Source organism: Nycticebus coucang, chromosome 18, assembly GCF_027406575.1.
Source record: "Nycticebus coucang isolate mNycCou1 chromosome 18, mNycCou1.pri, whole genome shotgun sequence".
NCBI classification, from domain to species: Eukaryota; Metazoa; Chordata; class Mammalia; order Primates; family Lorisidae; genus Nycticebus; species Nycticebus coucang.
Window position 1 is genome coordinate 23,012,840 of NC_069797.1, and position 15,938 is coordinate 23,028,777.

Here is a 15,938-nt window from a genome sequence, read left to right on the forward strand (position 1 = left end):
TTGGGTCAAACAGTATTTATTGAATGTAAAGTAAAGTAACCCCAGCCCCATGGGGAAGGAAATTTCTAAGGAGAATGGAGAATAATACAGATTAAATACCCGGTACCTGTGCATTCATACTCACTCTCGCACAACACACACAGCACATACATATCTAAGCTCCAACAGTGATAAACACCAGCTTCCCCCAGCCTGAGCAGCAGCTGGTCAGAAGTGGTTCAGAGATGGGGCTCCATGATGGGTTCTAATAGCAGCAGCCTTGTCCCTGCCTGCCCCCTGCCCTGCCCCAGGGGTCAAAGGGAGCTGAGTGAGGTGCCTAGGAGGTAGGTGGCAACTCTTCTCCACTCTGCCGCAGACGCTTCTTGGCTCGGATCTCATTCATGGCCTCTTCAATGGAGCGTGTGTCCCTCTTGTTCGCCACAGGTACTGGGGACAGAGGAGAGAGTGGGGTGGGCTTAGGAGCCTTGTGCCTTGGTCTCTCTTCCCCTCTCCCCACCCTATGATCTTCTCCTTAGCTACTCCCAAGCCCACATTGTAGACTCACCACAGCCATAGGTTTTGTTGGCCTGAAGCATGTGGGCTGCATCCTTGGCTGCCCCCTTGCCAATGAGGTGGCTATACTTGTCCTTGTAGTCACTGGCAGGGCTCACCACCACAGGTCCCTTTTGGGCCACCTCCTCCTCCTGCCGCTGAGCCAATTCCTTCAGTTTCCGTTTCTCCTCAGCTTTCTGGGGGTCCCATTCCTCTCCTCGACGGTAAGAGTCTAGCTCTTCATCTGAGGGTGCAAACTCCTGGAAAAGAAGGGAATGATGGGGTCGGGGTCCATATAAATGTTTAATCTCATTCCTTTCTCCTTCACGGGGTAGGGAGATAGGCTGAAAAGGGGATAGGAGAAGAGCGAGGAACTTGGGCGGCTCCTGTGGCTCAAGGAGTAGGGCGCCGGTCCCATATGCCGGAGGTGGTGGGTTCAAACCCAGCCCCGGCCAAAAAAAAAAAAAAAAAAGAGCAAGGAACTCAGGCCTTTCACCTTTTTGAAGATCATGACATAGCGACATTCATCATCTTCCCCAAAGGAGAAGGATGTCAGGCCAGCCACTTCCACCACATCGTGTCTGGGAAGGTGCAGCAGATGGGAAAAGAATATTTTGAGTTAAGCCATGAGGGGGCCTAGTGCCCACCTCTTGAGAGCCCCAGACTTGCCCCTTCATGCCCCCCTAGCCACCCATTTCCTGCCTCCCCCAGCCCAGACACACTCACAGTATGCTCCTCTCTATCTTGTTCATTGGCTGAAATTTTTTCTTGATCTGCCCGCTGTCTTGGATGAAATCTGACACCTCCTTCTCCATCTTAGGTGGGGGGGAGGAATATATGAGCAATGGCTCCACCAAATGTCCCTCTCCCCAACACCCTCCCCAGCCTTTATGCCACTGGCTTTTAAGACTTCACCTCTCTCAAGACATTTCCAGCAAAACTGAGTCCTCAACCTTCCAATTCTAACTTATTGGAAGTCCTTCCTGAAGCTGCCTTTGATTTCTCCAGTTGTTCTCACCCTTTTACGAAACTCCACTTTCTGTTGTTTCTCTTGCTCCTGTAGTTTCTTCAGGCGGGCAGCCTGCTCTGGGGGTGAGAAATGGCAGCATGAGGCCAGGGCTGGAAGTATGGGGGGCAGGGATGGTTTTTAAGGCTTCAAGCAAAGAAGTTTAGTCCACTGGGAAGTGTTAGGCTGAGAAGGCAGGATTACTGTTTATTGACCAAGTATTTATTGATGTTTATTATATACAGTGGTTCCCCCTTATCATCAGGGGACATGTTCTAAGACTGATAGTAGATGACCAAAAACTCAGATAGTATTTTCCTATACATACACATCTATGATAAAGTTTAATTTATAAATTGGGCACAGTAAGAGATTAACAACAATAGTAAAATTAGACAATCATAACAATATACTGTAATAAAAGTTATGTGAATGTGATCTCTCTCTCAAATGTCTTATTGAATGTAATATTTTCAGAATGCAGGTAACTAAAACCTCAGAAAGCAAAACCTTATATAAGGAGAGACCAGTGTTCCAGACACTGTGCTAGATCCTGGAATACTAAGATGATTAAAACATGGTGTGGCTTCTCAAGAGTTCAAAGTTTAGTGAGTGACAAGGGTTAAGGGTCATCCTTAACCCTCTTTCCTAACTCCATTAGAGAAACCAATTAACACTTATTTAATGCCCACAACATACAAGGAACTATACGGCATCTGGGAAGATGAGAACCGTCTAAGCCCCTGGCCTCAAAGAGTTTACCATCTCATTGTCTACATAGGAAAGGGGAAATTATTTAACTTCCTATATTTTGTAACACCCCTCACTTCCCACTTCTACAGACAGGATGAAGCTGTAATGGCTAATCTGACACCCTTCTTCTTTGGGAGTATAGGTGTCCAAGTTTAGCTGGAAAGGAACTCTGTATGCTTGGGTCTTCTCGTCAGTTACCTCCTCTGTACCAGGTCTCCTCTGCCTCTGGAGCAGGGGTGCATTTCTTTTTTTTTGGCTGGGGCTGGGTTTGAACCCACCACCTCCAGCATATGGGGCCAGCGCCCTACCCCATTGAGCCACAGGCGCTGCCCAGGGGGTGCATTTCTAACCTGGAGTCTTCTACTCTTATCTGTCTTCCCTCACTTTGTGATTTTACTGCCTCTATGAGATTTGGACACATGCCTCTTCCTACTCCTGCTCAGCCTGAAATGCTTCTTCTCTCTTCTGCCATTCCAAATCCGTTACATCTTCAAGGCCCACTTCTTCAACAGGATCTGAATCCCCTCCAGTTACACTGAAGTTCTTCGTATTTTTTTTTAATCACTCTGTGTTAGGCACACGTTGTTCCTTCTGCCTGGAATGCTTTTGCTCCTTTGCTCACATTGAGATCTGCTGCGAGTAAAGTTAACTCGTGTCTTCCTCTGGGTTCAGACATCCACTACAGCATAAACTGAGAACTAACATAATGCAACTTTTTTTTTTTTAAGAGACAGGGTGTCACTTTGTGGCCCTTAGTAGAGTGTAGAGGCCCGGGCTGGATTTGAACCAGCCAGCTCTATTGTATGTGGCTAGCGCCCTAGCCACTGAGCTACAGGCGCCAAGCCCTTCTTTGCATCTTGGCATAAGATTATGGTTAAGAATACAGGTTTAAAAGGCATACCTGAATTTGAAATTCTGCCATTTACTAACTATATGTATGACCTCAGGCAAGTGACTAAACTCTGAACTTCGGCTTCCTACTGTCAACTGCCACTGGTGATCCCCTGCCCAGTCATCTGAGCATTAAATAATTCCATTTCCCCATTCCCATTATGCTCCCTCTTTCCTTAGAGCTTTTGATTAGAATGTCTCCTCTGCCTGTAATACTTCGCTTTCCTCTGTCATTTGTTGAATTATCTATTTTTCACGTCTCGGCTCGCTGCAGACTAGGTTAGGACACCCAAGTAGACGCTCGCATAATTATTTTTCTTTCAGAGTATTTATCATGTTGGTCATCAAACTTCTGTGTGATCATTTCATCAGCAAGTCTCAGGCCCGGACTGTGGGCTATTTGAGGGATAACCCTGGCCCCTAGCAGTTCTGTAAATAAGGGATGAGGTTTAGACATTCAGCAGTCCTTGAGCACTTTGAAGATACCCTGCCTGCCCTGGGCCGCCTCGGGCAGTTGGAGAGCTCGCATAAGATCAAGGGCTGAAGGGTTGGATCTGGGGTCCCCTCCAAAGTCAGATGCTCTGCCAGTCTCATTCACAGGGATCAGTGCCAACAATCCTGCGGAGGCCCAAAGTCCTACAAGGCCACGCCCTAAGCGGGAGCTCGGCAGGGGTTACAGGCAGCGGAGGATATGGCCAATAGGACCCAACGGGCATTCTTATCCCTCCAATCAACAAGACCGGTCCGGGCAGCTCTGGAATTTAAGGCTACAGATGGGAAAAGCGTAGTTGGAGGAAAGCAGAAGGCACCGGGTTAAATCAAGCGGGTGGGGCGCAGGAACACGGAGAGAATCTAGTAGCCAATGGGAGGTAGGGGAAGGTGAGGCGGGTCAGGGGAAGGTCGAACCAGCCCAAGGAGGTAAACCTTTAAGTTGAACTAGCAAATAGAGGTGAGGAGGCTGTGGATTGGCGTACTCTGAGGCCAATCAAAATAAAGAGGTGGGCGTGACTGGGATATACCAGGGAGTCATCCGACCAATCAGAGCAGGCCAGCAGAGAACAGGCGGGTCAGCCGGCTAATTGGAAACAAGGACTGCGGAAGGCGAGGTAGTGAGAAGAGGCGGGGGCTGGAGTTTGGCTTCAGGTAGCCAATCATCGTCCGCTAGGAACAGCGGGCGGGTCGATAGACCTTTTAGGGACTCTTGAGGGTCTCTTAAGGGGCGTGTGAGGGGTCTCTCAGGGTGGAAGAGGCAGCATCGTCAAAAGTGGGAAGAATGCGGTCCTAAAAACCAGGCGAAGAAAGGCAGTTGTGAATTTGGGATCCTCACCTCGGGCCTTGCGCCGAGTCTCCTGGTCACCGAGGCTGGGTGGCTTCTCCATGGAGCTCAGGATGGAGCCCAGTAGGTCCGCCATCTTGGGAGTGACTGAGAGGGGGGCGGTGCGTTTTAAAGGGAAGGGCAAAATGCCTTTAAGGCCGGAAACACGTCGGAGGCGGAAAACCACGCGCCCGCCCGGCCCGGGCGTGGATCCGAGGTCCGCCGCGCGTGGGCACCTCCCGCTGGCCGGGGCCCCGCCCCGCCCCCCTTAGACATAGGCCGAGGCTGGCTGGTGCAGTGATGTTTAATGGCAATTCGTATAAATCAAGCCCATGCACAAGTAGAAAGTGCTCGTGGAGCCGGCAGGAGGTCCCCGTCGCGCCAGGGAACCGCAAGCCCGGCCGCGCAGCCCTCCCCGCGGCGCCTTAAATAGATTCTTCACTATACTCTGTATGTTACAGTATGTACAGGCCCCCTCCTCTCGGGAGACAGGGGCGGGACTCCGCAACGCGTTCCTATGTACAACCCCTCCCCTTTGGCCCCAGGGTTTGGTGGCCAGAGTCAGGGTGTTGGGGGAAGACAGGGCCAGAAAGGGAGGAAACGGACGCAAACATGCGGAGTCGGGGTAGGGGCACGGTCAGCCCTGAAACACGAGGGGCGGCGCAGCGAAGGCAGAGATGGGGACCGAGGCAGATACATTCAGAGACGCGTCGAACAAATAAATAAGGCAAGTCAGGAAGGGGCCCGAGTCGGGTGCAGGCAGGAGGGAGCTGAGAAGGGGCAGGCAGGGCTCTGTAGATCATTGCCGAAGATGCAGGTGTGGGGGACGTGGGTCTCTGGAGCCAGGGACCAAAAGGGGAGGGGAACGACCAGGAGGAAAGAGGGGCAAAATGTGGGAGCAGGGGTGGGGAAGAAAGTGGGGGCCTATGAGGGCTCCAACAAAGGTGAAAAGGAAAGCTGCCAAACAGGGCTCCCCCTACCCCAGAAAGCCTTTTCCCTGTTAAGACTGCAAGAAGCGCCCCAGGGGGGTGAGAAAGGCAGTGGAGCGGTCAGGTGGCCAGTCCTGGCTGGGGAAGCCCTTCTAGCTCCTGGTTCTGCTTCAATTCTCTCATCCTGCAGAAAGACAAAGGAGTCAGAGGGGACTGGTGGATCAGAGGTGGTGGCAGGGCGAAGACTTGGGGAGAGAAGCCACGAGTACCTGTGTCGGCAGCGCCGCAGGAATCTCATGATCTTCCGAGCTGCCTGGTCCTGCTTCTTGGTGAGAAATGAACCTCTGGTGGAAGAAAGATAAGATAGATTTCACAATATACTCAGGCACCCCATGCCCTTAGCCCCTCAGAGAAAGGTTGGGGGTTAATGGGCACAGACACAGTGGGCTGGGGCATACTTGTTGCGGACAGGCAGAGTGCCCGAGGGCCGGTGAGGAGGCCCTGGCCTGCGGCGGTAGGAGCGGTAGTGCTGCTGAATAAGCACAGCTGCTCTGCGGCTCTGCTGAAATCGCTTCTGCTCATAGTAGCTTCGGAACTTGCTCTGAATCAGGATGGCTGCCTGGGTCATCTTCTTATAGAGTGCAAACTGCACAAGTGGGGAGGAAAGACCGAGGCTGAAATGGAGGGACAGAGACCCTAACCCCTAAGGGTCACCACAAGTTAGGCTGATGCAGATCTTTCTCTTAACCCACACACTCATGGAAAAGCTGAATCACCACAGACAACATCACACCCAGATCTCATGCCTAATACCTTAAGTGCAATCCAGGTCAGCTTGTGGAAAAAGAAGGGGAGTTAGGGCTCTGGTAATATTCTAGATGTGCTAGGCTAGAATGGGTGTGTGTGGGTGTGGACTGGCTGGTAGGCTTTTGAAGTAGGATCTTACCTGCTTGTACTTCCGGTAACAGCGCTGGATTACAGCTGCTGCTACTTCCTGTTGCTCCTTCAGCCTCCGGCCCTGTGGAGAGAAAGAGGTCTCAATGGCCTATCTGGTGGACAACTGACCTGTCCCTCCAATTTTCCTGGGGTTCCCTGACCCTTTACCTCATTTAAGACTTGTCTGGATGACTGCTCTTCCTCTAAAAGACCTGGGCAACCAGTCTTCCCTGACCCAAGATTGTGTTATTCATCCTGTGACCCCTGGTCCCCTGACCTTGTACTTCCGGAAGGCTGTCTGGATGACTCGGGCTGCCTCGTACAGTTCCCGCTGCTCATGATCCGATAGTGTCAGCAGAGCAAAATCACTTTCCATCTTGCCACTGGTAGATGCAGAGAGAAACTCTGCCCAGGAAGGTGCTGGGGGAACGGCCAGACGACTTCGCTCAAAAGGCAGTTCACTGTGGGGACAGGGAGAAGGGATGTCATGGGGCATATGATTTCCCTCTTCTCCCACCTAGGAATTACCCTAGGTAATGGAAGATACCCGGCAACTGAGTCTGGAATGAGTGGCTTTGGAGTTCATCAGCCAATTCAATTCCCTTCTCAAAGGCTCTCTGGCTTCAGCCAGAATGGAGCTTTGGCTGTGGGAAAGCCAGCTTTTCTCCCTTCCTGTCTTTGAAGAACCATCTGGAGATTTTGTTCTGAGCTGGTCACCTGGGAGGGGCTGAGCTGGGGAAATGGTCCACATTCTCCAAGTAGCTGGCCAGCCAGGACATGGTCTCGCTGAGCCCCACGGTCCCGGTCCGCTCCTGCATTGAGGCTCTGGCCTCAGGCAGCCCCACGAAGTCCTCTCGTTTAATCCGCTCTGGTGTGGCTTCAATGATCTGTTTGGCCAGTGAGATCATGTCCACCTGGATGATGGGAGAAGCTGAGTGAGGCTGTAGAAGCCCCAACAGCCAGATGTTTCTGCCTTGCTAAAGCTGTAACTCAGTCCACTCCTACCTAGGTCCTTCTCTCACTGCCGGAATCTGAGGCTTCAAGATTTGCTTTCCCTGCTAATTCTTTTTTGGTTGCTGTTGCAGACTCATTTATAATTATTGAGCTCCCACTTGCACATAATACTCTTGTGCTAAGATGTGGAGAATGTAAGGACATACTCCAAATGGGGATTCAGAAGCTGAGTAAATGGAGGACTTGACGTCCTTTCAGACTGACTATCCACCATCCTACCTGGGTCTACCTCATGGCTGCCATCCATGCCATCACCACCTTCAGCTTTCCAAGAACCAGCTTAGTGTTTGCCAACCACATGATACCCTATTGAATGGCTCCAACCTGGCCTTTAGTCCATCCTGAAGCCTGTGTAGCACTTCCCACAGGCCACAGTGCTGTCTACCTTATGGGGTTCTGTAGGTTTTTGGTACTTTTAGTGCTACCCAATTACTCCATTAGCCTCTAAAGCAGATATGTTCCAGGATTCTAGCACAGACTTATGAAGCTACATTTGAAGATTCACTCTTACTCTTTCATTCTACAAGACCTTTGCTTTTACCATATGCAAAACTTCCCACTGCCAGATCCCTATCATCTTGCCAACTTGTTTCACATACCTCCCAGCTGCCCTCCATCACCCTGGTTCCCTAAGAACTCTTTCCCTTCATAGATCAACAGGAAACTTAAGGTATTACCCAGTTTTTGTTGTTTTTTTTTTTTTTTTTTTTTTTTAGAGACAGAGTCTCATTTTGTCACCCTCGGTAGAGTGTGTGGCATCACAGCTCACAGCAACCTCCAGTTCCTGGGCTTAGGTGAGTCTCTTGCCTCAGCCTCCCTAGTAGCTGGGACTACAGGTGCCTGCCACAATGCCCGCTTATTTTTTGTTGCAGTTTGGCCAGGGCCGAGTTTTGAACCCGCTACCCTTGGTATATGGGGCCCGTACCCTACCCACTGAGCCACAGGCGCTGCCCCTATTTTTTTGTTGCAGTTTGGCCAGGGCCGGGTTTGAACCCACCACCCTACTCACTGAGCCACAGGCACCCCCCTCCCATTCCCCAGTTTTTGTGTTTTTTTTGTGAAAGAGTCTCACTATGTCGTTCTTGGTAGTGTGCCATGGCATCACAGCTCACAGCAACCTCAAACTATTGGGCTTAAGCAATTCTCTTGCCTCAGCTCCCTGAATAGCTGAGACTACAGGCAATCACCACAACACCCGGCTATTTATTGTTGCAGTTGTCGTTCAGCTGGCCTGTGCTGGGTTTGAACCTGCCAGCCTCAGTGCATGTGGCTGCTGGTGCCGTAACCACTGTGCTATGGGTGCCAAGCCCAGGTTTTTTTTTTTTCTTTTTTTTTTTTTAAGACAGAGTTTCACTATTTGCCCTTGGTAAAGTGCTGTGGCATCGCAGCTCACAGCAATCTCCAACTCTTGGGCTTAAGTGATTCTCTTGCCTCAGCCTTCCAAGTAGCTGGGACTGCAGGCACCGGCCACAACCCGACTATTTTTTTGGTATTGTCATTGTTTAGCAGGTCCCAGCCAGGCTCAAACCTACCAGCCCCGGTGCATGTAGCCAGTGTCCTAACTACTGAGCTATAGTGCCAAGCCAGTCCCCAGATTTAACCTCTGCTGATTGATGACTTCTGAGTCACAAAATCTGAAAGGAGCTAAGCAAAGGATTACCCTGTCTGTCCCCAGATGAAGGTAAATGGCCCCTTCTTCCCAGTTGAAGCCAGACTCTTACTGCGTTTCATGGAATAGTCTACCTTGCCCTACCTCTGCACTCAGCTCTAATTCCCTCAACATGAGCAGTACCGAGATCACATCCACAGCCTGTGAGCTGTCAGCATCCTCCGGAGCAGCCTCATTGTCTGGGGCTGGTGGGAGGGCAGGAGGGGAGGCTGGGGGCCCACTGGGATTGGTAGCCTCATAGTCCATGAAGAGGAGAGGGGTCTCTGGGGCACCAGAGGAGAGCTGGCCTGGGACCATCTCCATAGTAATCTCAGAGGCGGGTAGAGGAGCAGGGGGAGGACTGCCATCCGGGGCACTAGAATAGGCTGATGTGATAGAGAAAGTGCCATCCGACAGCTCTGAGGGTGAGGAGACGCTGCTCAGACCTGTGTGGTGAGAAAAGAGGGTCAGAGAAGCAGGAGCCAGCAGCGACCCCTGTGGTGTCCTGCCTCTCCCATACTTGTTCTCAGCTTCCCTGTCTGTTTTTACTCCTGTTACCCCCCATCCCCCATCCTTATCTATTCCTCAGTTTGCTGCCTCTTTCTGTCTCCACTCTTGGCATTGCCCTGGCCTATCCATCAACCCCATCCCTCTCTGTGAGGCCAGCTCTCACCAGTGTCTGGGCTGGAGGAGGGTGGTGATAGGGCGGCAAGTGGGGGCTCAAGTGAAGCTTCCTGTCTCTGTAGTTCCTCAAGGCAGCGGGCAAGGCGCACATGACCCCGGGAATGAGCCACAGACAGGGGTAGCCGGCCCAGAGAATCTGGAATACTTAGTGCCTGTCGGTTCCAGCGGAAAAGGAGCACAGCAGCTTCCAGGTGTCCCAGGGCGCAAGCCCACATCTGAGGGGAGGGTAAGGATGGGGGAGGAGGGTATGGGTGAGGCCCAGGTGGCCAGGTCTTCACACCTAGCCCACCCTACTCCCAGCATCCAAATGATCTTCCCTTTAAAGCACCATTTCTGTTGCCCATTGCCCCACATGCACTCAAGATTCCAGCATTCTCACCAGAGGGGTGCAAGAGAAGTGATCCACGTTGAGTGGGTCAACCTCTTGTTCTAAGTCCAAGCTTCCAGTCCCCACACTCCTGGAGAATTTGGGAGAGGGACAAGGAAGCCCAGTCAAGGAAAAAGCAGGCAAAGTAATAAGTGAAAGGACTGAGAAGTGAATGCTCTGGAAGCATGAGGGCCAGTGAGATGAGGCAGAGACTAGCTGAAGAAGGTCAAAAGGTCGAAGTGTCACAAATCATGATGTTAACTCCTCCTAGCTCCCATCCCCCCCCCTTTTTTGAGACAGAGCCTCAAGCTGTCACCCTGGGTAGTGTTGTGGCATCACAGCTCACAGCAACCTCCAACTACTGGGTTTAAGCGATTCTCCTGCCTCAGCCTCCCAAATAGCTGGGACTACAGGCGTCTGCCACAATGCTCTACTATTTTTTGGTTGTAGTTGGATTCAAACCAGCCAGCTCTGGTGTATGTGAGCTACAGGCACTGAGCCTTTTTTTTTTTTTTTTTTTGAGACAGCCTCACTATGTCACCCTAGGTAGAGTGCCGTGGTGTCATAGCTCATAGCAACCTCAGACTCTTGGGCTTAAGCCATTCTCTTGCCTCAGCCTCCCAAGTAGCTAGGACTACTGGCACTCGCTACAATGCCCAGCTATTTTTTGGTTGCAGTTGTCATTGTTTAGGAGGCCTGGGCCAGGCTCAAACCCACCAGCTTCAGTGTACGTGGCTGGCACTCTACTCACTAAGCTACGGGTGCCAAGCCACCATCCCTTTTTCTTTTTTTTTTTTTTTGAGACAGAGCCTCAAGCTGTCACCCTGGGGTAGAGTGCCGTGGCATTACAGTTCACAGCAACCTCCAACTCCTGGGCTCAAGCGATTCTCCTGCCTCCACCTCCCAAGTAGCTGGGACTACAGGCGCCCACCACAACACCCGGCTAGTTTTTGATTGCAGCCATCATTGTTGTTTGGTGGGCCCAGGCTAGATTTCAACCCGCCTGCTCGGGTGTATGTAGCTGGCGCCTTAGCCATTTGAGCCCCAGGCGCAGAGCCTCTTTTTTTTTTTTTTTTAAAGAGACAAAGTCTCATTTTATCATCCTTGGCAGAATGCTGTGGCAGAGTGCTGTGGCGTCACACAGCTCACAGCAACCTCCAACTCCTGGGCTTAGGTGATTCTGTTGCCTCAGGCTCCCGAGTAGTTGGGATTACAGGCACCTGCCACAATGCCCAGCTATTTTTTTGTCATTGTTGCTGTTTGGCCGGGGCCAGGTATGAACCCTCCACCCTCGGTATATGGGGCTGCCTCCCTACCCACTGAGCCACAGATGCCGCCCCACCATCCCTTTCTATAATGACTCCAACTCTCTCTTAGCTCCCCAGGTCCTCTGGTTTCTCTTCAGTTCTCTGGCACTTCTGTCCTATGGCTGTCCAGCCCACTCCCTGCTGCCCCTGCTTACCGCCACTGGCTCAGGGTCTCGATGAGGCGGGCATAGCCCTGAGCAGCAGCCAGGTGCAGGAGGCTCATGCCTCGAAAGGGGCTTCCGTGGGCCAGGCGCTCAGGACCCCTCCAGGTGGAACGTGGGATCATGCTCTCTACCAAGACCACCACCCGTGCCTCGAACCCGGGGCCCTGGCCTTCATCCTGTGGTGATGAGGATGAAGAGACCTGAGCATCGGTCCCCTGGCTTGGGATGGCATTGCTCACCCCTTGTCTGTCCTCTCACCTTCTAAATTTCCTTCCCCATGCTTTCTGCTCTAGTTCCCACTACCTGGACCTTGATGGCCCATTAATTCTCCACGTTGACACTGTTCAGCCTCAGTGTCTCCTACACCCACAGCCACTTCCTTCAGCCCATCTGGCAGTCAGACTTCACACATCCTAACCCATGTTTTGCCTTCACCATCAGCTCAAATCAGTGCCATATCCACAGAGGGCTTCTCCTCTCACAAGCCTGAGGCTGAGACTTTCCCCAGCCCCTTTCCTTCAGAGACTTGGCACCCATAGATCTCTGAAGAACAATTCTCCTGACCCCTCCCCCACCCTCTCCTTCACCTCCACCCTCCTTTAGACCAGAAATAGTCTGAAGTCTGTCATGCCAAGAGGGTGCCCAGAATAGCCACTCTTGCCACGGGGTGGGGATGGGCGCAGGGTGATGTCAGGGGGAAGGAGAGTTGGCTGAGAGGCTGGGGACAGGAGAGCAAGGAGAGTCATACACTAGAGTCATTTTTTTTAGGCGGACCTTCCTCTTGCTTCCCACTGTAGACCACCTCCCTTCTCATGGAAGTACCTGAATTGGAGGAGCATCAGGACCCTGGTGAGGTGCCCGACCAGCTGCTGCAATTTCTGCCATCCTCTTCTCCATCTGCTCCAGTCGCTCCAGTATGGACATCCGGAACTGGTTGTCTGAGGGGGAATGGGTATGGGAGGCTAAGTGTGCAGGGTCCAGGCAATGCCCTGAACACCAAAACTGGACCTTTCCCAAGATATGGGCGTGAAGACAGAGAATCGCATTCCTTTCTCTTCCCTAAACATTAGCCCTTTAACCCACTTACCTTCCAAATGAAGCCCACCAATATTCAGTCCTTAAACAAGGGCTGTGAATACTACCCATAGACCTAGAAACAGGATCCAGAACCAAGACTGTTTCCTTCAAGACAGAGATGGTAGGAATTCCCAAACAGCCATCCAGCCCCCAGCTGCCTCAAATCACACATGTACCCACTCTCCCCCCAGCCTCTTCCTAGGTGAATTGTTCTTACCCCAGACACTACCTTTGTCAACCATGCTGGGGCTAAAGGACTTCAGGGTCCCTCGCTGCCCAAAAGAGCTCAGGGATTGTGATTTGAAAAGCACCGCCCCCTCCTCCCAGCCCCCCGCAGCTGTCCACAAAGAGGATGGTGGGGGAGGGAAGGTGACAGAGATAGCCATGTCTTCCTCTTCCCCCTCCCACCCCACATACAAATATACACACGCATATGCACAAACACACATCCCCCCCAAGCTATATCTGTCCCCTCCCGAAATCAAACAAGGACAAAGAGGGTAGGTAGGAGGGGGTTAGAGCCATAGGAAAACAGGCACAAAGAAACAGGGTGAAAGCTGGGGATGTTCTTGAGATACCAGGATAAAAGGGGATGAAGGTATAAAGGTGACAGCAGGGAAGGGGTACAGAATGATGAACAGAAACCCAGGTAAAACAAAGGGAGGAGAAAGCATAAAAGATAAAGGTGAAGGAGAGGAAAGGAAGGAAAAAGGAGGGTTGGGTAGGAGGAAATACCAAACAAGCAATAAGAAGGAAGAGAGGGAAGTTAAGACATTGGTTCAAGAAGAAATTGAAAGAAGACAGATGGAAGAGATCCACAGAAGAGATGGTAAAACAAAGATTAGGCAGGGACAGAAAAACTGGTGATGAATAGTCACAGAACAGAACAAAGGCAGAACAGGACTAAGCTGGCGACTTCCGAAGGTAGGCAGACTCAAGTTGAGAAGCAGAGAACCTAACATGCACGCTCGGACTTTGTGAAGGGGGCTGGCTCTAAACGTGAGACAAAAATAGGGACCAGAGCCTCTGAAAGAGAGAAGTAGGGATGGAGGGAGACAGAGACAAACTCAACAGGGACAACAGCATAACTGAGAGAAACCAACAGGCGACAATAGATACCAAGGAGAGAGAGAAAAGTAAACCTTGAGGAAGCAGCAGGTGTAGATAGAAACAGTTCTCAAAGCCACAAGAGAGATAATAAAAGGAACAAAAACAATCCCGGATTTAAATAAATAAATATATTGGGGGGTGCCTGTAGCTCAGTCAGCAGGGTGCTGGCCACATGCACCAGGGATGGTGTGTTCAAACCCAGCCTGGCCTGCTAAAAACAAACAAAAAAATAGCTGGGCGTTGTGGGGGGTGCCTTAGTCCCAGCTACATGGGAGGCTGAGGCTAGAGAATAGCTTAAGCCCAAGAATTTTGAGATTGGGCAGCACCTGTAGCTCAGTGGATAGGATGCTGGCCACGTACACCAAGGCTGGTGGGTTTGAACCCCGCCTGGGCCAATTAAAACAATAATGATGACAACTGCAACAAAAAAATCAATAAAAAATAAAAAAGGATATTTAAAATAAATAAATACATCTACACACATATATGAGCGTATGTGTGACTGTGTCTGTGTAAGAAAGTACATCACAATATTAGCAATAGATATTACTAATTAGTGGTATTATAGGAAACTTTAATTTTATACTTTGTGCCTTTCTGTAATTTCCCAATTTCCTATAATGAATACATAAAGCCAAAAGGAGAAAAAAATTTTAATATACATATAAGTATCTACATATATATATATATTTATGCATAGCACCTATATTGCTCTAGATCCTATCCCTGCCTCAGCCTCTTAGCCTTCCTTGTCTACATCCCAACCTTTGGGATGGAAAGGGCAGGATAAGAACTGGCTGGGATTATGACAGAGCCAAGAAGCTGGGTATGGTGGTGCAGGCCTGTAATCCCAGCTGCTTAGGAGGCTGAGACAGGAGGATCACTTCAGCCCAGAAGTTTAAGACTAGAGTAGGCAACACAGTGAGACCTCATCTTTAAAAAAAAAAAGATGGTGCCAAGACTTATGGGGAAGAGGAGTCAAAGGAAGCTTGCTGCTGCATTCAGAAATGACCAAAGAAATAGAACAGAAAAAAGAGTGGTAAGTGGGGGATAAGTGGTAGCTACCTGAATCCTGAGGGGTGTAGGAACATGTCATGCTCAAAGGTTGTGGGGCCCAACATTTGGGGTCAGAGGGCTAGGTACTCACCGTCCAGTGACAACCAGTCAAGCTGAGTACTAGGCAGAGACAGGAATCGGCGGGCTCGATACTCAAAGAGCACAGAAGCAGAAAGGGGCCCCTCCCGCCCTGCCACCTGCAAAGACACCAGCCCTACCTCATGGGCTGGGGAGGGCAAGATCAGTGAGAAAGGCTTTCTTTCCCTGGCTCCTTCTCTGGCCACCTGTGTCAGAGCCATGGAAGATCATGCCATTTCTATCTCCCTCACTCCTTTGCTGTAGGCCAAGAGGTCCATGCTTCAGTAGCCTTCAAACTAACTGGAAAGGGAGTCTGTTCATTCAAGAACTGAGTATCTATTATAGATCAGAGATGTCTTGGATTCTAGGCTTCATAGTTAAGGATGTTTGTTATTCAGCAACAAAGTTTGAAAGCTGAGGGTTAAGAGACACTTGTATTTATAAACAGTTTGATGATGGATAAACCCCTCGATCTCCAGGTCACAGTCCAGACTCATGACCCTATTACTAAGTAGGTGAAAGGGGAGTTATGTGCTCATGAACAGTGTCCAGTGAGAGGTGTATCCCAGTGTCTCAATGTCTGTGGCTCTGAGGGCTCTGGATGAGACCATCAGGGCCTGATCTCAGATCATGGACTGAGACTGTTTCTCCCAGTCCCCAGCTTCTCTGGTCTTATCCCCTTTCCTCCTGTATCCCAGTATGTGGCTGAATGGGGCTGTTAAGACTAAGGGAGAACACTCTCATAGATAGCAAAGCTGTCAACCTGCCACCCCAGGGATCCCTGGTAAGGATGACTGTGGAGTGCAAGGTCAGGGCAGGATTGGTGGCAAAAGGGCAGAGATGAGCCTTGGCAATGAAGTCTAGACCAGTGCTGTCCAATAGAATTTTCTGCAGTGACAGAAATGTTCTACATCTGCACATGTGGCTACTAAGCACTTGCAATGTTGTCAGTATGACTGGGAAACTGAATTTTCAATATCAATTTTAATTAAATAGGTACACTGGATAGCACAGGTCTAGAAGCCAGTGTCCTTCAGTCTCAAGACTGGTCAGAATCTCCAACTCCCTGGAT

The 15,938-nt window shown here is 50.6% G+C and overlaps 2 protein-coding genes and 1 long non-coding RNA gene across 16 annotated transcripts in view; 1 reads left to right on the top strand and 2 right to left on the bottom strand.

Annotated features, from left to right (window-relative positions):
* SPAG7 (sperm associated antigen 7) lies at nt 1-5,388 on the bottom strand. Its single transcript, XM_053568209.1, has 6 exons — nt 4,509-5,388; nt 1,550-1,617; nt 1,258-1,346; nt 1,028-1,112; nt 545-791; nt 1-426 (listed from the first exon to the last, which is right to left on the bottom strand). Exons 1-6 carry the CDS (start codon nt 4,591-4,593, stop codon nt 317-319), a joined length of 684 nt encoding a protein of 227 aa, XP_053424184.1. The 5' UTR covers nt 4,594-5,388; the 3' UTR covers nt 1-316.
* LOC128569766 (uncharacterized) lies at nt 4,448-12,480 on the top strand. The gene is made up of 3 exons (XR_008375452.1): nt 4,448-4,584; nt 5,616-5,754; nt 12,343-12,480. It is a non-coding gene; the product is annotated as an uncharacterized LOC128569766 (long non-coding RNA).
* CAMTA2 (calmodulin binding transcription activator 2) overlaps nt 4,787-15,938 on the bottom strand; it is a 20,434-nt gene continuing 9,282 nt past the window's right edge. For 7 of the 14 annotated variants that reach the window (XM_053568186.1, XM_053568185.1, XM_053568187.1 and 4 more), the window contains 12 exons: nt 14,880-15,014; nt 12,368-12,483; nt 11,537-11,721; nt 10,087-10,165; nt 9,697-9,922; nt 9,168-9,469; nt 7,079-7,275; nt 6,639-6,822; nt 6,372-6,443; nt 6,239-6,259; nt 5,884-6,071; nt 4,787-5,769 (listed from right to left, as the gene is read on the bottom strand). In XM_053568186.1, coding sequence (XP_053424161.1) covers nt 5,421-5,769; nt 5,884-6,071; nt 6,239-6,259; nt 6,372-6,443; nt 6,639-6,822; nt 7,079-7,275; nt 9,168-9,469; nt 9,697-9,922; nt 10,087-10,165; nt 11,537-11,721; nt 12,368-12,483; nt 14,880-15,014 — 2,054 coding nt within the window. In that variant the 3' untranslated portion in view covers nt 4,787-5,420. The remainder of the gene's footprint in view (nt 5,770-5,883; nt 6,072-6,238; nt 6,260-6,371; nt 6,444-6,638; nt 6,823-7,078; nt 7,276-9,167; nt 9,470-9,696; nt 9,923-10,086; nt 10,166-11,536; nt 11,722-12,367; nt 12,484-14,879; nt 15,015-15,938) is intronic. The other 7 variants (XM_053568196.1, XM_053568194.1, XM_053568191.1 and 4 more) reach the window with 3 other exon arrangements.